At 40.4% G+C, this 20069-nt stretch overlaps 2 protein-coding genes across 8 annotated transcripts in view; one reads left to right on the forward strand and one right to left on the reverse strand.

Annotated features, from left to right (window-relative positions):
* Positions 1–6492, reverse strand: part of WDR76 (WD repeat domain 76) — a 78515-nt gene extending 72023 nt beyond the window's left edge. The window contains exons 1-4 of one of the 7 annotated variants that reach the window (XM_057542389.1): positions 6320–6402; positions 4989–5055; positions 4812–4912; positions 3462–3872 (exon numbers count right to left, since the gene is read on the reverse strand). In XM_057542389.1, the coding sequence (XP_057398372.1) occupies positions 3462–3632 (171 nt within the window). In that variant the 5' untranslated portion in view covers positions 3633–3872; positions 4812–4912; positions 4989–5055; positions 6320–6402. The other 6 variants (XM_057542387.1, XM_057542388.1, XR_009007422.1 and 3 more) reach the window with 6 other exon arrangements.
* A 46-nt stretch (positions 6493–6538) lies between these two features.
* Positions 6539–19979, forward strand: MFAP1 (microfibril associated protein 1). Its single transcript, XM_007195983.3, has 9 exons — positions 6539–6771; positions 10285–10504; positions 11649–11778; positions 12297–12484; positions 13007–13115; positions 13218–13378; positions 15051–15210; positions 18290–18379; positions 18476–19979. The coding sequence occupies exons 1-9, from the start codon at positions 6693–6695 to the stop codon at positions 18656–18658; spliced, it is 1320 nt and encodes a 439-aa protein (XP_007196045.1). The 5' UTR covers positions 6539–6692; the 3' UTR covers positions 18659–19979.
* Positions 19980–20069: the final 90 nt, after the last annotated feature.

Below are 20069 nucleotides of genomic sequence, written 5' to 3' on the forward strand. Positions count from 1 at the left end.
CATGGCACAGAGCAACTAAGCCCATGCACCACAACTACTGAGCCTGCGCTCTAGAGCCCACGAGCCACAACTACTGAGCCCACGTGCCTAGAGCCCACGTGCCACGACTACTGAAGCCCATGCGCCTAGAGCCCGTGATCCGCAACAAGAGAAGCCACTGCAGTGAGAAGCCCACGCACCACAAGGAAGAGTAGACCCCACTCGCCGCAACTAGAGAAAGCCCACGTGCCGCAACTAGAGAAAGCCCACGTGCAGCAACGAAGACCCAACACGGCCAAAAATAAATTAATTAATTAATTAATTAATTTTAAAAACCACAATGAGATACCACTTCGCATCCACTACTATGGCTATAATCAAAACAATTAAGGACATTATGTTAAGTGAAATAAGTCACAAAAAGACAAATACTATATGATTCCACTTATATGAGGTACTTATAACAATCAAATCCACAGAGACAGAAAGTAGAACGGTAGTTTTCATGGGCTGAAAGGAGGTAGGGGAATGGGGAGTTATTTAATGGGTATAGAGCTTCAGTTCTGCAAGATGAAAAGAGTTCTGGACATTCGTTTTACATCTATGTAAATGTACATAACACTACTGAACTGTACACTTAAAAATGATAAAGATGGTAAATTATATATTGTGTATTTTACCTCAATTAAAAAATTTTAATTTTTAGAAAAGACAATAACAAGTATTGTTGAGGGTATAGAGAAATTGGATTTTTCATAGTGGTTATGTAAAAATGGTGCAGTCACTTTGGCAAACAATTTGACAATTCCTCAAAAAGTTAAACACAGTTACCATTTGACCCAGCAATTTCACTCCAAGGTATATACCAAGAGAATGGAAAACATCACACAAAATCTCACAAGTAAATGCTCATGGCAGCATTATTCTTAAGAGCAAAAAAGTGAAAGCTACCCAAATGTCCATCAACTGATGAATGCATAAACAAAATGTGGTATATCCATACAATGGAATATTATTCAGCCATAAAAAGGAATGAAGTACCAATACATGCTACATGAATGAATGATGAAAACATGCTAAGTGAAGCCAGACCAAAAAAGCCATATATTGTATAATTCCATTTATATGAAATGTCCAGAATAGGCAAATCTATAGACAGAAAGCAGATTAGTGGTTTCCAGGGCTGAGGGAGGGAGGAATAGGGTTTGTAGTCACTGCTAACAGGTATGTGGTTTCTTTTTGGAGTGATGAAAATTTCTGAAATTGGATAGTGGTGATGGCTGCACAGCCTTATGTATGTATACTAAAAAACACTGAATTACACAATTTAGTAAATTTTATGTTATGTGAATTCTATCTTAATAAAAAAATAAATATATGCTTGATGACAGGAACCAGATATTCACATAGTCTCAAAGTATCTTCCTCAAGGTATTTAGTAATTACAAAGGGAAAAATAGTTAAGTTTACATTAGAGAATCCTGGCAGACACCACCTTAGCTAAATGATCAAGGTCAACATCACCAGTAAAATACCAACATCATGTACACCCTGATATGATGCACTGAGGAGGGCACTTTCATTTCTGTGGTATGCTTCCCCAAAATGCAAAATCTTACTCTAATCATGAAAAAACAGCAGATAAACCCAAATTGAGGGAAATTATACAAAATAACTGCCCAGCACTATTCAAAAGTGTCAAGGTCATGAAAGATTGAGAAACTGTTTCCAGATCTACAGAGACATGACAACTAAATCCACTGTATGATCCTGGACTGGATACTGGAAGAGGAAAAAGGATATTAGTGGGAAAACTGGTGAAATCCTAATAAATTCTGTACGTTAGTTAACAGCACTGTACCAAGGTTAATTTCTTAGTTCGATAAACATTCTATGCTATGTATGATATTAACAAAAAATGAAGACGGGTAAAAGATATAGGAAAATTCTCTTTACTATTTTTGCAGCTCTTCTGTAAGCGTAAAATTTTCTCAAATTTTTTTTTAAATAACTGTTAAGAAATGTTTCATGACATTAAAATATTTAATAGAAGGACTGAGAGATGAAATTTAGCAAACTTCCCAGAAAAGGAGAATAAAATTCTAGACTTACAGGCACTTGTCTCTGATGTGACAGAAGCCATCCTTCATCTGAGAACAAATAAGCTTATAAACTAAATACTTTTCCCAAAGCATGGTACCACAAAGCCTTAACCATTTTATCCCAAAAAGATAATTAACGAAAGGGAAGAGAACAAAAGAATGAAATGTTCTATAAAAGATGTGAGCTCTTTCAGCTTGTCCTAAGAAAATATATGCTGAGCATTTATGACTCTATCTCCAGTCCTACCTCATGTTCTAATTTCTGACCCTGTTTACCTTACATCAAAATAAAATCTGTTTTATATTAGCCTCATATACTCAGAATCTTACAGTCTAAGAGGCCAAAGAGATAATCAAATCCACTGGTTCTCAAAGTGCAGTCCTGGACCGTTGTCTCTAGGAAGCCATTTTAGACATGCAAATTCTATACCCACTTCAAAACTTCTGAATCAGAAACTGGTGGTGGAACCCTGCAAAGGAGTTTTAACAAGCCTCCCAGGTAATTCTGATATAGGCTAAAGTTTGAGAACCACCAATCTTATCCAATTCCCTCACCGTAGAAGTGATCTGCTTAAAGGTACAAGGTTTCTTAGAAGCGGCCGTGCCTAAAACCCAGGCTTCCAACCCCCAGTCCAACGCATTTATGACTTAGCCCACCCTGTCCCACCACAGGTCCTAGTTCATTACAACACCGCCTCAATTATCCCATCTCCCTTTCCCTACCATCATTTTCTGTTCTAGTTCCATCAACTTTTCATCATGTGGTAGGGTTTTATCTTGTCTTGCATAAAATTTGTCACTTTAAATGAAGTACAACACTCCCGGTAGGCAATAGAAGCCAAAAGAATTAGATGCTTAATTCCTTAAACTGATGGAACTATTATTTTAAATAGAATTAGTAAGTGTTTCTCACGTACCTTCTCTACTCCATCATTTGTCTCCTTTACATAATTAAAGGAAATATTCAGCACATGAATGCAATCAATTAATGGTGATTTTCCTACTCTGACATCGAGTCATTCAAATGCTGTATGTCCCACAACTCAACTTCTTCTGGTATACTGTGCATAAATATGTAAAGGTGAGCATGACACCATAAAGTAGAAGTAAGCTCAAAAATAAATGCAATAAGCTGAGAGGAAGAAAAAGGGAAGCAGAGTGAAGATTAAGTCAATCCCCTCCTTCACAAATCGAAACCAAGAGTAAAATTAACCCAAAGAAGTTATCTGTTATACACTTAAAGAATAAAATTTCAGTTAAACATAAATTAGATGATAAAATAGTTTGAGCTAAAGAGACCCTTGATAACCTTAGCTTATCAGAACTTAAAAACATTTTTAAATATGAAAAATTTGAATAAGCTAGTAATTAAATTCTTACCATGCCTGGTGTGGTACCTTCATCACTGTCTCCATCCTGGCTGCTTTCTGTATCAGCACTGAGAATCACTGTATCTGAAGTGTTCTTGTATTGCCACTTGTTACTTTCAGCATGAACATCTAAGGATGATTTTTGCAGAGTGGATTCTGCCTTGGAAGATGTGGCTTCCATCTTTGGGGTTAAAATCCTTCTGCAAGTTTTCTTTATTTCAGCCTTCTTACATTTCTTACATGCCACTTCATTGTTAGAATTCTTATCTAATAGGGATTTGGGGCGCTTAAGTTTATCTGGCTTGTAGTTACTGAGCGAAAAGGGAACAAGATACACCTTAGCTGTTTTTCCTAAAACTGTAGTCTGTACCGGTCTCAGAGACACACAAGCGATGTTTTGGTTTTCCTTATATTCATTCACCTATTCAGGTCAATAAAGGAAAACAGAGAGTATTAAAATTCCAGGTTTTAAGCCTTTTCTTACAGATCTGCGTAAATAAATCTAATTCCTATTTCATGACAACATAAAGCCAAACTGATAGCCTGTAAGGCAACCTTTTTCCCTCCAAAATCTAGATACCTAATTCATTAACCTAAATAGAATTATTTATTATTCTAAATGGACACATTTCTTACCCATATGAGTCTGCCAGACCAATAATAAAAATGACGACAATATGTAACTGAGGAGACTGAGTAACTGGAACTGTTTCAAGAGTGGGAAACTGACCATAACGACTGCAAAAGCAAATGCAGGCTTCCGGATCCCAGCCTGACACTATTTTTGGGGTTATTGATAAGCACCTTCCTCAATGCTGAAGGTCTACTTTCCAGAAGAAAACCAGGACAGGCATCCCCGCTTATCTTTTAAAGCAACACCCCAAAAAACCCGTTAAACTGAGAGATGCCCCAAGGAGCAGGAAAGTTTTGGAGTCAGGAGGTGCCGGGTGGCAAGTCCTCCCATCCTCCTCGGCCTATGCCCGGCACACCCCTCACGAAGACTGAAGCAGGAACACACCCGAAAGGGACAAGCCTTTTCTCCCATTCACCTGGAGTCGCTGTCTGGAGCCCACCTTCTCCTCGGCCTCCGCGCGCGACCCAGACATCCTCCCTCCGCTTAGCAGCTGGCGTCTTCCCGCCAAGATTGAGGCGGGAGGCGGGGATGGGTGGAGGTGGGAGGGGCGGGGAGGGGTCCGGGGAGGGGGGAGGGCAGGGCGGCGCAGGAGGGCTCCGATCCCAGCCGGCGGGAGGAGGAGGGTGCACGGGGCGTTACATTAGTCTCTTAAAGAGGCAAGGTTGCCAGCCTCACCGCAAACTCAAATTCCTCAGGGAAGCGAAGGGACCGAATCGACATTTTTACCTTGGATCCCGGTGATTTTGATGCTGCTGATGCCAGGATCTCACTTTGAAAAACACCTGCGCCTCTCCTAAGGAAAAACCACCTTGCCTAGCAACGTGAGCCTGGAAAAGATTCAGGAGCACTTAAATGCCATATGAAATAGAGAGGAAATGAAATCAATATATATGCAGCCTTTACCTCAGCCCCTAGTTCCTTGTAATCCCACCACCAGAAATTTATGCCCAATGGCCACCGTATTTTCTTCCTAGGAAGAGAAGCATTTTGATTTTTTTTTCAAGAGCTGATAACTTAAGCTGGTTTAAACTTCACCCACCAGTTAACTAAGTTGGTTTAAATTTCACCCACCAGTTAACTAAGATTTAGTGATGACCTTACAAAGCCCAAAGACTGGGGAAAAGTTTTAAATAACTTTTGTATCACAAAGCACCATAAATAAGATTTCAGGGCACTACATTTCTTATAGTCACTGCTATATTAAACCTTTTTTTGTGTTTTTTTTTCCTATTTTCTGGGTTGCTGCGAGCAGAAACAACTGCCTTCCCATCAGATTTACTCCTTCTGGATAACATAGTTTTGGAGCTGATGAATTTATAACAAATTTCTATCTACTCTTTTACAGTCCTTTTCTTTATAGCTCAAAACTGCTCCCTTGGTTGGTTACTTGAGTTATCCACTGTTCCTTGATCGAGACTTGCCCAATTTTACTTCTCCCAGCTGAGGCCCAATTTTAGGATACAGGTGAAATAATTTGAGAACTAATCCTATTAACAGCACCTTTAAAGCCCTTCAGGAACTTGCACACTCCTCGACTCAAAAATTACTGATAAAATCAAACTTTTCATAGTGTCTGATATATACCATGCTATTTCTGGACTTCAAGACTTTGCTCAGGCTGTCCCTTCTCTCCCCACCACAGCAGTTATAAAATCCTTTCTACAGTGACTGTGTTCTGACTACCAATTAGCCTATGTTTTTTACACAACCCAACTAGTAAATTGGGATTATTTCAGTTACTCTTCTATAAAACCTTGAAGACTTACTAAATGAAATTCAAGTTCCTGTAGGAAACAAGCCTTTCAATAATATTCCATACTCCTTAGAGAAAGCTAAGCGTGGAACTTAATAATTACTTATGGACTTTTATATACAAACATTCTAGCCAGGAACAGGTTTTAATAGGCAGTCTCCAGAAACGGAAAGAACTGGAAAGCCTAAGAGTGTTCGGATTTCAAGCACTGTTCTAAGCCGCTGGGGGGTTTTTTTTCCTTGCCACTGGCCTAAATTACCGCCACTGGCCTAAATTACCACCACTTGCCCTCACGTGACCAAAAAATACTTCACCACAACCCGCTCAGCCTCATCAACTGAGCTAATCAGGTGCTACTAACAAGATTTCTATTCCGATTAAACTCTAATTCTGAGCTTTCAACAATCTGGACAAACCGCCCTTCACTATCTCCTCAGTTTCTTATCCCTCACTACCCGATTTTCCTCGGCTTCAAACCAACCCTAACGAGCGAAACCTCTCATTCAGCCTTTCCTCGCCGCAGGGTCTCAACAGCAAAGCCCAGCGGAAGCAACTTCCCGCCAGAAAGGGCATCCAAATACTGCGAGACTGAGGAGGCCAGGGCGGCCTATGAACATGCGCAGTAACAGACTCGACGTTCTAGCCGTAGACGCCCAGGCGTCCTCCACAATCCCACAATCCTCTCGTCGCGTATTTCCGGTTTTTTTGCTCAGCTGTAAGAGGTGTTTCTATCGGTGGCGCAGCAGTGTACAGTGGCCTTCGGGGAAGAGGGTTTTTTCTGTTCGTTGACGTTGTTCTGTTCTGTTCAGTTTGGAATCAGTCAAGTTTTGGGAGTCGCTGCCGCTGCCGTCAACATGTCGGTCCCAAGCTCACTCATGAAACAACCGCCCATTCAGTCTACGGCTGGGGCCGTCCCGGTTCGCAATGAGAAAGGTACTGTGCTGAGCGGCTTTCCACTCGGATCTTACCTCTTTCCCCAGCATATTCCAAACCTATCCCGGGCCCACCACCTCAACCCCAGCGACCCTTACTAACTTGCCCCCTATTTCTTCGACTTTCACCATCAAACGGGCATCCAATCGCGTTGCTTAGGGGAAAAAAAAGCTACTTCCGTCTCATCCTGTTACTAGAGCCTGTGTGCTCTCTCCTACAGCAAGCACCCTGTTGCCTTGGCCTCCACCAATAAGTTAGACTAATAAATATAGTGAATGCCTGCTGTTTGCAAGGCGTTGTGTGGGATACAATCTCTCTTTTGTTATCCATAGTCAGTTTATGATGCTTTTATAACTCTTACTGTTGTTAATTACATGTCCATCTTTCTCTACTACATCATAAGTTCATAACCTCCTTGAGGCAGGAACTCTGTCTTAAACTTTTTATCCCTTCAACCAACGCAGTGCCTGTATTTGTTAAATTGAATACAAAATGGTGTAAGACAGTGGTTTTAGAAACTCATAGTCTACTAGATGTGAGATATGCAAAAAGAGGCACATTCTAAGCAGGTGTACGGTCTTTCGCACCTATAATACCTGTCACATAGGTGATATAAATGAAGTGCTTAGGGAGGGCAGAGAAGGAATAATTTCTTCAGATTGGGGTATTTAACTTGATCTTTAAAGGATGGGTGCAGATAGATGAAGGAAAACTGTACCTGTTTGGGAAGTCAGACTGAAAGTTAGAGTTTCTTCAGTAAAGTATTTGAAAAATATTGTCAATTCTTTTTTTTTTTTTAAATATACGGTGCCTATCCTTGTGCAACCTGCCTTTTTTTTTTTTTTTTTAGACTCAACATGTTTTTTGAGAAGTATTCTTTGAATACATGAAGATCTTATTCATTCATTTTAACTGCTTATGAGTTCCATTATATAATTAAACCACAGTTTGCTCCCTGCTGAGGGACAGTGTTGTTTTGTTACTTTTTCTCCTGTTACAAACAGTGCTTAAACATGTCTCTTTCGTGCACTTGTGTAAGAATTTCTCTAGGGTAGGGTGAACCTACATTGACACATCATTATCACCCAAAGTCGGTAGTTTACATTAAGGTTCACTCTGGTGTTGTACATTCTGTAGATTTGGACAAATGTATAGGGACATTTATTCATCATTATGGTATCACACAGTATTTTTACTATGCATTTAAGGTTCCTTCGTATCTTTTCATGGCTTGATAGCTCTTTTTTTTTTAATTGCTGAGTAATATTCCATCATCTGGATGTACCACGGTCTATTTACCCATTCACCTGGTAAAGGACATCTTGGTTGCTTACAGGTTTTGGCAGTTATGAACAAAGCTGCAGTAAATATACGTGTGCAGGTTTTTGTGTGGACATAAGTTTTCAACTCCTTTGGGTAAATACCAAGGAGTACAATTGCTGAATCATATGGTAAGAGTATGCTTAGTTTTGTAAGAAACCACCAAACTATCTTCCAAAGTGGTTGTGCCATTTTGCATTCCCACCAGCAGTGAATTAGAGTTCCTGTTGCTCCACATTCTCACCAGCATTTGGTATTGTCAGAACTCTGGATTTTGGACAGCCTAATATGTGTGTTGTGGTATCTCATTGTTTTTTTAATTTGCATTTCCCTGAAGACATATAGTGTGGAGCATCTTTTCACATGCTTATTTGCCATCTTTATATCTTCTTTGCTGAGGTATCTGTTAAAGTCTTGTACCTCACCTTGTTCTTCAGAATTGTCTTGGCTCTTTTTGACCTCCTGTTCTTCCATATGATTTTAAAATCAGCCTGGGAACAGCTTTTAATGAAATTGCATTAAAATTATAGATCACACATTTATCGATCAACTCGGGCACAGTTGCCAACTTCTCCTCCTTGAACATGATATATTTCTCCGTTTATTTTGATCTTTTATATCTTTAAATACAATTATATATTTTTCCTCCTAAAGGCCTATGTCATTTGTTGATTTATTCCTTAGTATGTTACAGATTAGTTGCTATTGTAAATAGTATTTTTAAACTGTATTATCTAATTATAGGTAGCCAATGTCCAGGCACATTTATTTTTATCTAACGTTTATCCAGAATTCTTCTTGAATTTTTTTTAACTTATCTGTTGGTTATCTTGTATTTTCTACATAAGTAATCATGTAGTCTGTAAATTGTGGCAGTTTCTTCCTTTTCAATTCTTACCTTTTATCTCTTTTTCTTTTCTTATTGTGCTAATTAAAACCATAATATATATAATGTTGGTCAGAAGATATGATAGGGACAACCTAATGATGCCCACTGTTTTTTAAAGGAATGCTTCTAATGTTTTATCATTAAATATAATGTTTGCTGTATCTATTGTTAGATTATGTGACTTTAAATATATAAACTTTATTTTTTTAATTTTTATTCTGTGATTTCTCATTCTTTTTTTTAATTTTTTTTTTTTTTTTAATTTTTTTGGCTGCATCGGGTCTTAGTTGCGACACGTGGGCTCTCTCGTTGAGGCACGCGAGCTCAGTAGTTGTGGCGCGCTGGCTTAGTTGCCCTGCGGCGTGTGGGATCTTAGTTCCCCAATCAGGGATCGAACTCGCGTCCCCTGCATTGGAAGGTGGATTCTTTACCACTGGACCACCAGGGAAGTCCCATAAATATATAAACTTTAAATAGTACATTACTTTTTCCCCTGTTAATTTTCTAAGGTTAAGCCATGCTTGTAGTCCTGGGCTAAATCCTGTTATGTCACTATAGCTTAGAGGGGTTTTTTGGTTAGTTTTTACACTGCCTGAATACATTTGCTATTACGTTATTTAGTATTTTTGTATATGTTCATAAGTGAAATCCACCTAAAATTTTCCCTTGAATTGTACAGTTTGGTTATTCATCTTGTAAAATTTGTTAGTTAGTTTTCACTGATTTTCTGTTCACTGGAATTGTTGGTATTTGTAAAACACAGGTAATCTACTCTTGCAGGTTTGATAGCACATAAGCTAAAAGAAAAGAAGGTAGAAATAAAGATTATAAGATTGCGTTATATGGTAATTTATAAAGGCTGCCACGGAAAAGTCTCGAACTAAAAGAATGAGCAGTATTTTAAGTTTATATTCCCACTTAAGTCATCCTTACTGTGTGCTGGGCACTATTACAAATAATTCGCTTAAGCACATAGTTGAGGTGGAATAGCATGAATTTGTGTTGGAGGTAGTCTCCCTATTTGGGGGGACTTCTTCTTTTTTTTCACTGCCCACCTTCCTCCACTTCATTGTACCCAAGCTAAGCCTCATTATCATTAGTGTTGGTGTTCACAAGAAGGCCTTCGCATGACTTGGCCTTTGTAGGAAAACAGCATTAGATGAGTAGATGGTTGCGTAATGGCTCTCTTCTTCTCCTGCTTGGACTCTGGTTTGCCAGGAATACAGGGCTCTACCTGGAAAGGCCAAGGGTTGAAGGACATTGGGAAAGAGTCTACTGAAACATAAGTTATCTTTCTCACCCAGGTGAGATTTCGATGGAAAAAGTGAAGGTAAAACGTTATGTGTCGGGAAAGAGGCCAGACTATGCCCCTATGGAGTCCTCAGATGAGGAGGATGAAGAATTTCAGTTCATTAAGAAAGCCAAAGAACAAGAAGCAGAGCCTGAGGAACAGGAGGAGGATTCATCTAGCGACCCTCGGCTACGGCGTTTGCAGAACCGTATTAGTGAAGATGTGGAGGAGAGGTAATGACTAGGGTTATGTTTCCCTGGACCTGAACCCCTACAGGTTAATTAATAGGAACAACAGCAGTAATAGCTAATACTTGAATAGTACTTACTATGTGCCAGGCACTGTTCCAGGTATATTACATTTACTAATTCTTGTAATCCACATAATAACCTTATGGGGTAGGTACTGTTATCCCCATTTTTACAAGTGAGCAAACAGGCACAGTGGGGTTAGGATAATAACTCATTAAGGGGATGGAAAACACAGACCGTTGGTTGGTTTGTTGAGGAGTCTTTTTAGCACAAAGATGTTTTATAAAATTTGAGAAATTTGATTTTATCCATGCATTTATTCTAAAAGCCAATGAGGAGAAATGACACTGATGAAGTAGGAAAAAAGGACTGATGTCAGAAAGGGAGCCTCCCAATGAGGGATTTTGTGTATTGTGTATTGACTGAGACATTACCTTACAGAGGAGGCCAGAGGCCCCAAACTTTCACAGTTCATATTGTCTCAGGAGTTTTTTCACAGAGCCCTGGGCCCAAACAGTTCTGTTTATTTTATTAAATAGTTAGATCCAAATGATTTAATATTTATGTCATAGCAACTTAGCCACTTGAAAAATATAATATGTATAAAAGAAAAAACATTTTTATTTCATTTTTACATAACCACAGTTACTTACTACTGGGGTTTGCGTGTCTCTTGGGCACTGACAACTTCTCAAACCTTAGAGTCACATTGGCACTGTCACTCATTTCCTGTTGCATATTGACTTTCATGCAGTACTTGCTTTTTATCACAGCAGCCCAAAAAACCCAGTTTTACTAAGATATATCATTGAAAGGAAACATAGTGTGATATACTGTTGAAATTGTGAACTACCTTGAGCTTTCAAATATATCCCAGTGCACCCATCTACGTTTGTTGCAGTGCCCCAGGGTGCCTCAGCATACATGTAATGTTTTGGGTCCAACTTGACTATTTGTTCTAACACTTTGAGTTAGTTTCTTTAATCTGCCCCTCGGTTTCCTCATCTCAAGACTTCAGTGCTAATAAAAGCAAACATAATGTCCAGGTGCTCTGTGACTAAGAAAATGTGGTTGATGCCCCTTCGTTTTTGTGAGATTGGTGTTACACTTGGACACTGTCTTTCAGATTGGCTCGACATCGGAAAATAGTGGAACCTGAAGTGGTTGGAGAAAGTGACTCCGAAGTGGAAGGAGATGCTTGGCGCATGGAACGAGAAGATAGCAGTGAAGAAGAAGAGGAAGAGATTGATGATGAGGTATAATTTCAGAAAGTGGGAAGTTCTTTCTGGGTACAAGAAAAAGTTAGGGCTTGTGCTCCTTTGATGAGGCCTTAAAGGCACAAGATATCTGCTTTTGGCAGAAGTCTGATCCAGTGTTCCCTGCTTATTGGGGATAGGATTGAAATAGAATGGTACTAAACATAAAATAGATAGCTAGTGGGAAGCAGCCGCATAGCACAGGGAGATCAGCTCGGTGCTTTCTGACCACCTAGAGGGGTGGGATAGGGAGGGTGGGAGGGAGGGAGATGCAAGAGGGAGGAGATATGGGGACATATGTATATGTATAACTGATTCACTTTGTTATAAAGCAGAAACTAACACACCATTGTAAAGCAATTATACTGTAATAAGGATGTTAAAAAAAAAAAGAAATAGAATGGTACTAAGTTGCATTTACTCATATCAGAATTTGTTGAGCTTGATGAGGTTAAAATAAAAAGACATCTCAGAGCACAGGCCAATTAGCTGACTGGCTTGGACATGCAACTTGACAGGAAATAGAACGGCGCCGTGGCATGATGCGTCAACGAGCGCAGGAGAGAAAAAATGAAGAGCTCGAAGTCATGGAGGTGGAAGATGAGGGACGTTCTGGGGAGGAGTCAGAATCAGAGTCTGAGTATGAAGAGTACACAGACAGTGAAGATGAGATGGAGCCTCGCCTTAAGCCAGTTTTCATTCGGAAGTAAGTATCTCACAAACCAGGCCTGAATCCTGGAAATAATTACTGCTTTCCAGGTCTGAAGATGGAAGCCTCTTTTCTCTCTCACGCTCTTCTGAAATGTAAGCACCAAGTAAAAGTCTTCTGCCCAGTGTCCCAACTCGGCAGGGTATTTGCTGAGGAATATCTTGTTAGCAGGGAGACTGAGTTTGTTTTCACATCTCCTTTTCCACTTAAAGGAAACATACCTTCCAAGGTCTTATATTCTTTTAAACACCAAATCAAGCTTGAAGAGCAAATTCCTATTCCTTTCCTAATGGCTGGAAATCCTACAGTCCAGCAGGTTTCTTGCTATTCAGGCAATTCTCAAAGATGAATGGAATTTTGATGCTCTGAAAACCAGGAGTGACTCCCATTTTGGGCTCTTTGCAAATAATAGAGCCAGAGATTGTTGGGCTTTGTCTGGTTTGGATGGGACTTAATTTAGGGGAACAAAGACCTCCACTCTAAGGGCTTTGGGTAATTAACAGGACCTCTGTGCTGTAGGAAGGACCGGGTAACAGTTCAGGAACGTGAGGCTGAAGCATTGAAACAGAAGGAGCTGGAGCAGGAGGCCAAACGCATGGCTGAGGAGAGGCGCAAGTACACACTCAAGGTACTGGGGGTAGCTGTGAGGATTGAGTGCAGGGAGTTGTGTGTTTAGGTCTGTCTGAGGAGAGTAAGGAAGTCCAACAGTTGAACTGTTCTCCCTATCCAGATTGTAGAAGAGGAGACCAAGAAAGAGCTGGAGGAGAACAAGCGGTCCCTGGCTGCACTGGATGCACTCAATACTGACGATGAAAATGATGAGGAGGAATATGAGGCGTGGAAAGTTCGGGAGCTGAAGAGAATCAAGAGGGACAGAGAAGATCGAGAAGCGTGAGTAATAGGATGGGCCTAGAGTTTAATACCACTGGTGGGACAGGTTCCTAGTAGGGTAGCTCTGAGGCTCCACACCTACTATGAGTTCCATTCTAGCTTCCTTTAGGGTTCCTGCAACTGGGTGGGTTCCCCATACATTGGAATGTGGCTTTTACAATAAAATCAGGGAAAAGAAACACATTTTGTCTGTGTTTCTCCACGATAGAGTACCAGCTGATACTCCCTTTAGTAGTTTCCTAGTAGACACACACAAGTTACTCACTGTAATCAGTTATCTGTTGTTGCATAACAACCCAACCCAAAAGTAAGTGACTTGAAACAATTATTTCTCACAATTTTGGAGGTTGGCTATGCAGTTCCTCTGCTGATTTCACCTGGGTTCTCTTACGCAGTTGCATCCAGCTGGAAGATTGACTGGGCTTCACTCATGTGTCTGGTAGTTGGCGCAGTCTGTTATGATGCCTCACTTCTTCTTCAGTAGGCTAGACTAGTTTCCTTACATAATGGTCTCAGGGCAGCATTCTAAGAGGGCAAAGGTGGAATCTGGCAAGGTCTTTTGAAGCTCACATGTCATTTCTGCAAAGGGACATGCATACTGTGAGGGGAAGAATTTGTGGCATTTAAATAATCTACCACAATCACTGTGTTAGAGCAGAATCATTTCTGAGCTGCATCACCCATTCCTAAAAATTACTAGGAATGAGAGAGGGTAATCCCAGATTGTAATCCCTCAATAGAAGACTCTGTCCTCAGCCTGCAGTTTCTAAGGTTTTTATCCTGGGCTTCGAGGAGTCCATGTACCCTTTAACATTGTATGAAAAATTATGTGTTTATTTGCATTTTTTGAAGAAAAGGGATCTATGACTCTCCACCCCAAAAAAAAGGTTAAAGTCACGCAGTTTAATTAATGAGGGTGATCCTTGGTTTGTGACATATAAGCACATTACTAAAGAAATACCATTGAACTTTTATAGAGTTATTTGTTTTTTTAATATATAAATTTATTAATTTATTTATTTATTTTTGGCTGTGTTGGGTTTTCGTTGTTGGCGCGTGGGCTTTCTCTACTTGTGGCGAGCGGGGGCTACTCTTTGTTTCGGTGCATGGGCTTCTCATTGCGGTGGCTCCTCGTGTTGCAGAGCACGGGCTCTAGGCACCGGGCTTCAGTAGTTGTGGCGCACAGGCTCTAGAGCGCAGGCGCAGTAGTTGTGGCCCACGAGCTTAGCTGCTCCGCGGCATGTAGTATCTTCCCGGACCAGGGCTTGAACCCGTGTCCCCTGCATTGGCAGGCAGATTCTTAACCACTGCGCCACCAGGGAAGTCCCCAGAGTTACTGTAAATTCTGATTTTTTTAAAACTAAGAAGGCTTTTTAGGGAAGGGAAATTACTAATGTTATAAAATCAAGCAGTGGTAGTATGTCTAAACCTCAAAAAGGCTAGAATCAACTTTCAGAAGTTTGCAAAACCTGGTCTTGCGAGCATGCGAGCGTAATGAAGACTACATCACCCTCTTATTTATTGAGCTCCCGATCTTGATTCCTAACAGGTAATAACTAGAATTGATGAAGATGAATGATGGTTGAAAGGAGGTGGGACTGTGTCATATTCAGATAACTGGGTCTTTCTGAAGCTAAAATGATACTAATAAATAGTTTTGTTCTCTGGACAGGCTTGAAAAGGAGAAAGCAGAAATTGAACGCATGCGAAACCTGACTGAGGAAGAGAGGCGAGCTGAGCTTCGGGCAAATGGCAAAGTCATTACCAACAAAGCTGTTAAGGGCAAATATAAGTTCTTACAGAAGTATTATCACCGGGGTGCCTTCTTCATGGTAAGAAGTGAAAAGAGAATGGGAAAATGGGGCAGTAGGAATAACTCCCCATTTCCCTGGTCCTGGGATGTTACTTCCACTTGCCAGTGGTCAACTTTCTCATTTGCTTTTTGCCTCTGAAGAATATAAAACCAAATAGAGGAAGGCATTGGCAACAGGATTTTAGATGTAGCAGCAACTGTTCTCTTCTGGCCCCAGCTCTCGGAAGGAGGAAATGATGTAATAGAAGAATTGAGGAACTGAAATAGAGAGTGATCTATATAGATACTAGACTGTTTGGGTTCCCCAAATCACTTAGATATCATTATCCATAGCTGAGTGAGAAATTTTGGTTATGAGAAAACCGGGCTCTGCAAAGAGCTTTACATTAACTCATGTTTGGGTGGCATAAGTTTAATTTACTTCATTCTGAGCTGACAGAAAGTGACTAAGTCTAACCAAAAAAATTGTTAATTATCTAACCATTATGTGTAATGTCATCATCTTTGTTCTTCATATAAAAACCAAAGTCAAAATGTCAGTCCATTAACCCTGTATAAAGTGAAAAGGACTTGTAAATTATTTGGGTTAACACTCGTGATAATTCCTTAATAGAGAGATAGCAGGAAAGGGAACGGGAGAATTGGTTACATTTATTACTCTAATAGCATGTGGTTTGTCAAACTATTTCCTGATGTTAAAGAAGTTTTTATCAAAAACTAGACTAGCTTTTTCAAATGCTGTATAGCAAACCTTAAATATCCCTACTGCAGCTAATTCCTGCCTTTCACTGTAGAAAATTTTTAAAACTTCACTGGAGGATTCCTTACTCCTCTCCCTCCAAAATCAGTTTCAGTCTATCTGCTCAGCAGGAAATGTTTGCTTATTATGTAGTTTTCCAGCCCATGTAGTTTTCAAGACAGGAGTCAGTGGAGATTATGAATTACTTCTTTTTTTTTTTTTTTTAAGTATTTTGTTTATTTATTTATTTATGGCTGTGTTGGCTCTTCGTTTCTGTGCGAGGGCTTTCTCTAGTTGCGGCAAGCGGGGGCCTCTCACTATCGCGGCCTCTCTTATTGCGGAGCACAGGCTCCAGACGCGCAGGCTCAGTAACTGTGGCTCACGGGCCCAGCCGCTCCGCGGCATGTGGGATCTTCCCAGACCAGGGCTCGAACCCATGTCCCCTGCATTGGCAGGCAGACTCTCAACCACTGCACCACCAGGGAAGCCCGAATTACTTCTTAATACTGCTTCAAAGTCATAAAATATCATTGCTTAAGCATTTCAGCAGCTTTAATAATCAAGCTCCTTAAGGAAGCAGTGCATTGCTGACTGTGATACCTAAGGAAAGGTTTATGTGAGAGTCTTGGTGCACATACTCAAATATCAACTCTTCTCATTTGGACAAGGAGAGTGAAGTTGAAATGGCTTCTGAGATTAAATGAGGGACTCTCAGACTCTAACAAGGAGAAAAGTTGGTTTCATGAAACCTGTTTAATTGTCCTACCTTTAAATTGGCCTTTCTATAGCTGAAGGGAAAAGATTACTCTGAAAGTATGTTTGGTTAAAGGACTCAGCTCTTCCATGAAACTTTCCTTAACCAAAATGGTACTATTTTAATTCTTTCAGCACATATGTTTATGATCTGTATCATAACATTATAGTCTTACTTATATGTTGATTTGAAACTATTCTCTATAGTTATTTTATACAGTTCATTAAGTAAACCTTTTGAGCATTTACTGTATGAAGGGTACTACTGTTTAGCACAGCTACAGGTTATATAATCCTTGCCCTCAGAAGGCTTACAATCTAATAATAGAGCTAAGGCAAATATCTACTGTAACATAAGGAACAGTGAAAGTACTAAGGGACTTCCAAAGAGAGAGGTGTTACATTTGGTAGAAGATTGAAAAGGGTAACATCAAGGAGGTGATAGTTAAGATATATAGACTTTCTGGAACTTCCCTGGTGGTCCAGTGGCTAAGGCTCCACACTCCCAATGCAGGGGGCTCAGGTTTGACCCCTGGTCAGGGAACTAGATCCCGCATGCTGCAACTAAAAGAAAAAAAAGATCCTGCATGCCACAACTAAGGATCCTGCATGCTGCAAGGAAGATCCCACCTGCTGCAACTAAGACCCAGTGTAGCCAAATAAATAAATCTTTATTTTAAAAAAATTAAGATGTATAGACTTCCTGACATTCAGGGGTAGGAAGACATTCCATGTAAAGGAACAAGAAATGGAGGCAAAAAGTATCATCTGTAAAGGCAAGGAGTAGATTAAGGCTACATAGCATTTGGCCTTGACTAGTACACAGAGGAACTGTGCTTATTTAATAAAGTAGAGAACCATTGAAAGTTTTTGAGCAGAACAGAGGTATAATGAGAGTTGTGTTCTAGAAACATTAATCCCATGAAATGTGTAAGATTGATTGCAGGGAAAAACTATAATAACCCAGGTAATGAGAATCTAGGTAATTGAGAGAATGTTAGTCCTATTAACAGAAGTTAAGTCAGGAAGAGGCTGATTTAGAAAGGTTAGGGATACAGTTTTCACTTTAGATGTGAGTTTGAAATCCCAGAATACCCAAGCTAAGATGTGTATTGGGCAGTAGATGAATCAGGATTGGAGATTTGAGAGGCCTGTACGAAGTTGAAATCATGTGAGTGAATGAACAGGTTGAGTGCAGAGAAGAATATAGCCAACCTTCAGGAAATGTCTACACTTAGGAAGGAAAAAGACAACACAAAGGAAAAAAAGATTATCATCTCCTCAACTAGATGTAAGCTCTTGGTTCAATAGGTTCAATACCCTCTGCTTTCTTTTTATCCCTTGTTGTAAAATTTAATAAATCTGTAGTTTGAGGGACTTCCCTGGTGGTCCAGTGGTTACGACTGTGCGCTTCCACTGCAGGGGGCACGGGTTCGATCCCTGGTCGGGGAACTAAGATCCCACATGCAGCACAGCACGGCCCAAAAAAATTAATTAATTAAAATAATAAAAAAGTAAAATGGTTTTAAAAAATGATCTCTAAAAAAAATGTAGTTTGAATATATGAGAAATAAAACCAGAAGACTGATAAGACTCTTTTCTACAGGATGAGGATGAAGAAGTATACAAGAGAGATTTCAGCGCACCTACCCTGGAGGATCATTTCAACAAAACCATTCTTCCCAAAGTCATGCAGGTATGGGGTACCTTAATGACATGAAAGAGAAAAGTAACGTATTGAGGGCTGTGACATGATATGTCTGGTGGTATAACTCATCATCTATCCTAACAGGTCAAGAACTTTGGACGCTCTGGTCGTACCAAATACACCCACCTCGTGGATCAAGACACCACCTCCTTTGACTCAGCATGGGGCCAAGAGAGTGCCCAGAACACAAAGTTCTTTAAACAAAAGGCAGCTGGGGTACGAGATGTATTTGAGCGGCCATCTGCCAAGAAGCGGAAAACTACTTAGAGTTCAACTACTTATTCTTCCAACTGTGGGACACAAGAGGAAATCTCAGCATCTGGTCCTTGATTTGTTTTTACTACTATTTACATGGGCCCTGTATCCAGCCTGCTGAGCCTACTGCCATACTTGTGACACTGGGCAAACCTAGTCTTTGAAGGTGCTTTGTGAGGTTTGGACTCATGCCGAGAAACCTGCAGAAAAGCACTGTCCAGGTAGGATTAGAGGCTCCCCACTTAGGACTATTTCTGAGAACTCTTCAACTTCATTACTGCTCTGGCTTCCCATATTCACTTGGGACTATTCCAGGTTTCTTTTTCCAACCCTTAGCTTGGGTTAGAAAAATGGATGGGCATGTAAGCAGACAATGCATTACTTCTACCATACAGGAAATCTAAGCTCATTGAAACCTGTTCTGCATTTTTGGGGTAAATTTTTCTAGATGAACATTACTTTTTGATCCATTTATGTGTGTGTGTGTCAAGAAATAAAAGAATCATACACCAAGAGGTTTTTTAGCATACCAGAAATAAAATGTGCAGGCTGACAATTATCTACCTATTAACTAAAATAAAAGACAGCAGGGAATTGCAGGCAAATGATGTTTCACATTTTAATCATCCCCTTTGATCTCAGAAACCAGCACAGATGCTAGACAGGCTGTATTGTAAGTGGCACCTAGATTTATTCCATGAGCAAATGTGTATGTGGTTGTCCTTGCTGTCTAAACTGTAGCTGTATATAGAACAAAACAGGACACATGAAATGAGGAATCCATGTAGCATACTAGTATCTTCTCCTTGCCCAGCTCATATATCGAGGGCACAGTGCTGAGTTGGCAATGTAACGACAACATGCTAGACGTCACTGGCAGAGTTAAATTTAATTTTTCCATTTAATATTTACCACATGACCACTGTGCATGTGGCAGAGCATTAGGAGTCCCAGGGGTTATAAGGAATGACATTTAACCAGTGGGAAGACTATCTCTAAATTGCATTAAAAAATGAGAAGGGGGGGACTTCCTTGGTGGCACAGTGGTTAAGAATCCGCCTGCCAATGCAGGGGACACGGGTTTGAGCCCTGGTCCGGGAAGATCCCACATGCTGCGGAGCAACTAAGCCTGTGTACCACAACTACTGAGCCTGCGCTCTAGAGCCCACGAGCCACAGCTACTGAGCCCACATGCTGCAACTACTGAAGCCCACGCGCCTAGAGCCCGTGCTCCACAAGAGAAGCCACTGCAATGAGAAGCCTGTGCATTGCAACCAAGAGTAGCCCCTGCTCGCCACAACTAGAGAAAGCCCGCGTGCAGCAACGAAGACCCAACTCAGCCAAAAATAAATATCTTTTTTTAAAAAATGAGACAGGCAAGGTCTTTTCACAATCTTTAAATGCCCCACTAGAAGAATCACTC

The sequence above is a fragment of the Balaenoptera acutorostrata genome, chromosome 3 (assembly GCF_949987535.1).
Source record: "Balaenoptera acutorostrata chromosome 3, mBalAcu1.1, whole genome shotgun sequence".
NCBI lineage: Eukaryota > Metazoa > Chordata > Mammalia > Artiodactyla > Balaenopteridae > Balaenoptera > Balaenoptera acutorostrata.

Bases quoted from the DNA above. Each gene is read 5' to 3' on its own strand.
- MFAP1 (XM_007195983.3), top strand. From the start codon at position 6,693: ATGTCGGTCCCAAGCTCACTCATGAAACAACCGCCCATTCAGTCTACG. The intron at 10,505-11,648 runs GTAATGACTAGG...ACTGTCTTTCAG, and splicing joins AGTGAAGATGTGGAGGAGAG to ATTGGCTCGACATCGGAAAA. The intron at 15,211-18,289 runs GTAAGAAGTGAA...TCTTTTCTACAG, and splicing joins ACCGGGGTGCCTTCTTCATG to GATGAGGATGAAGAAGTATA.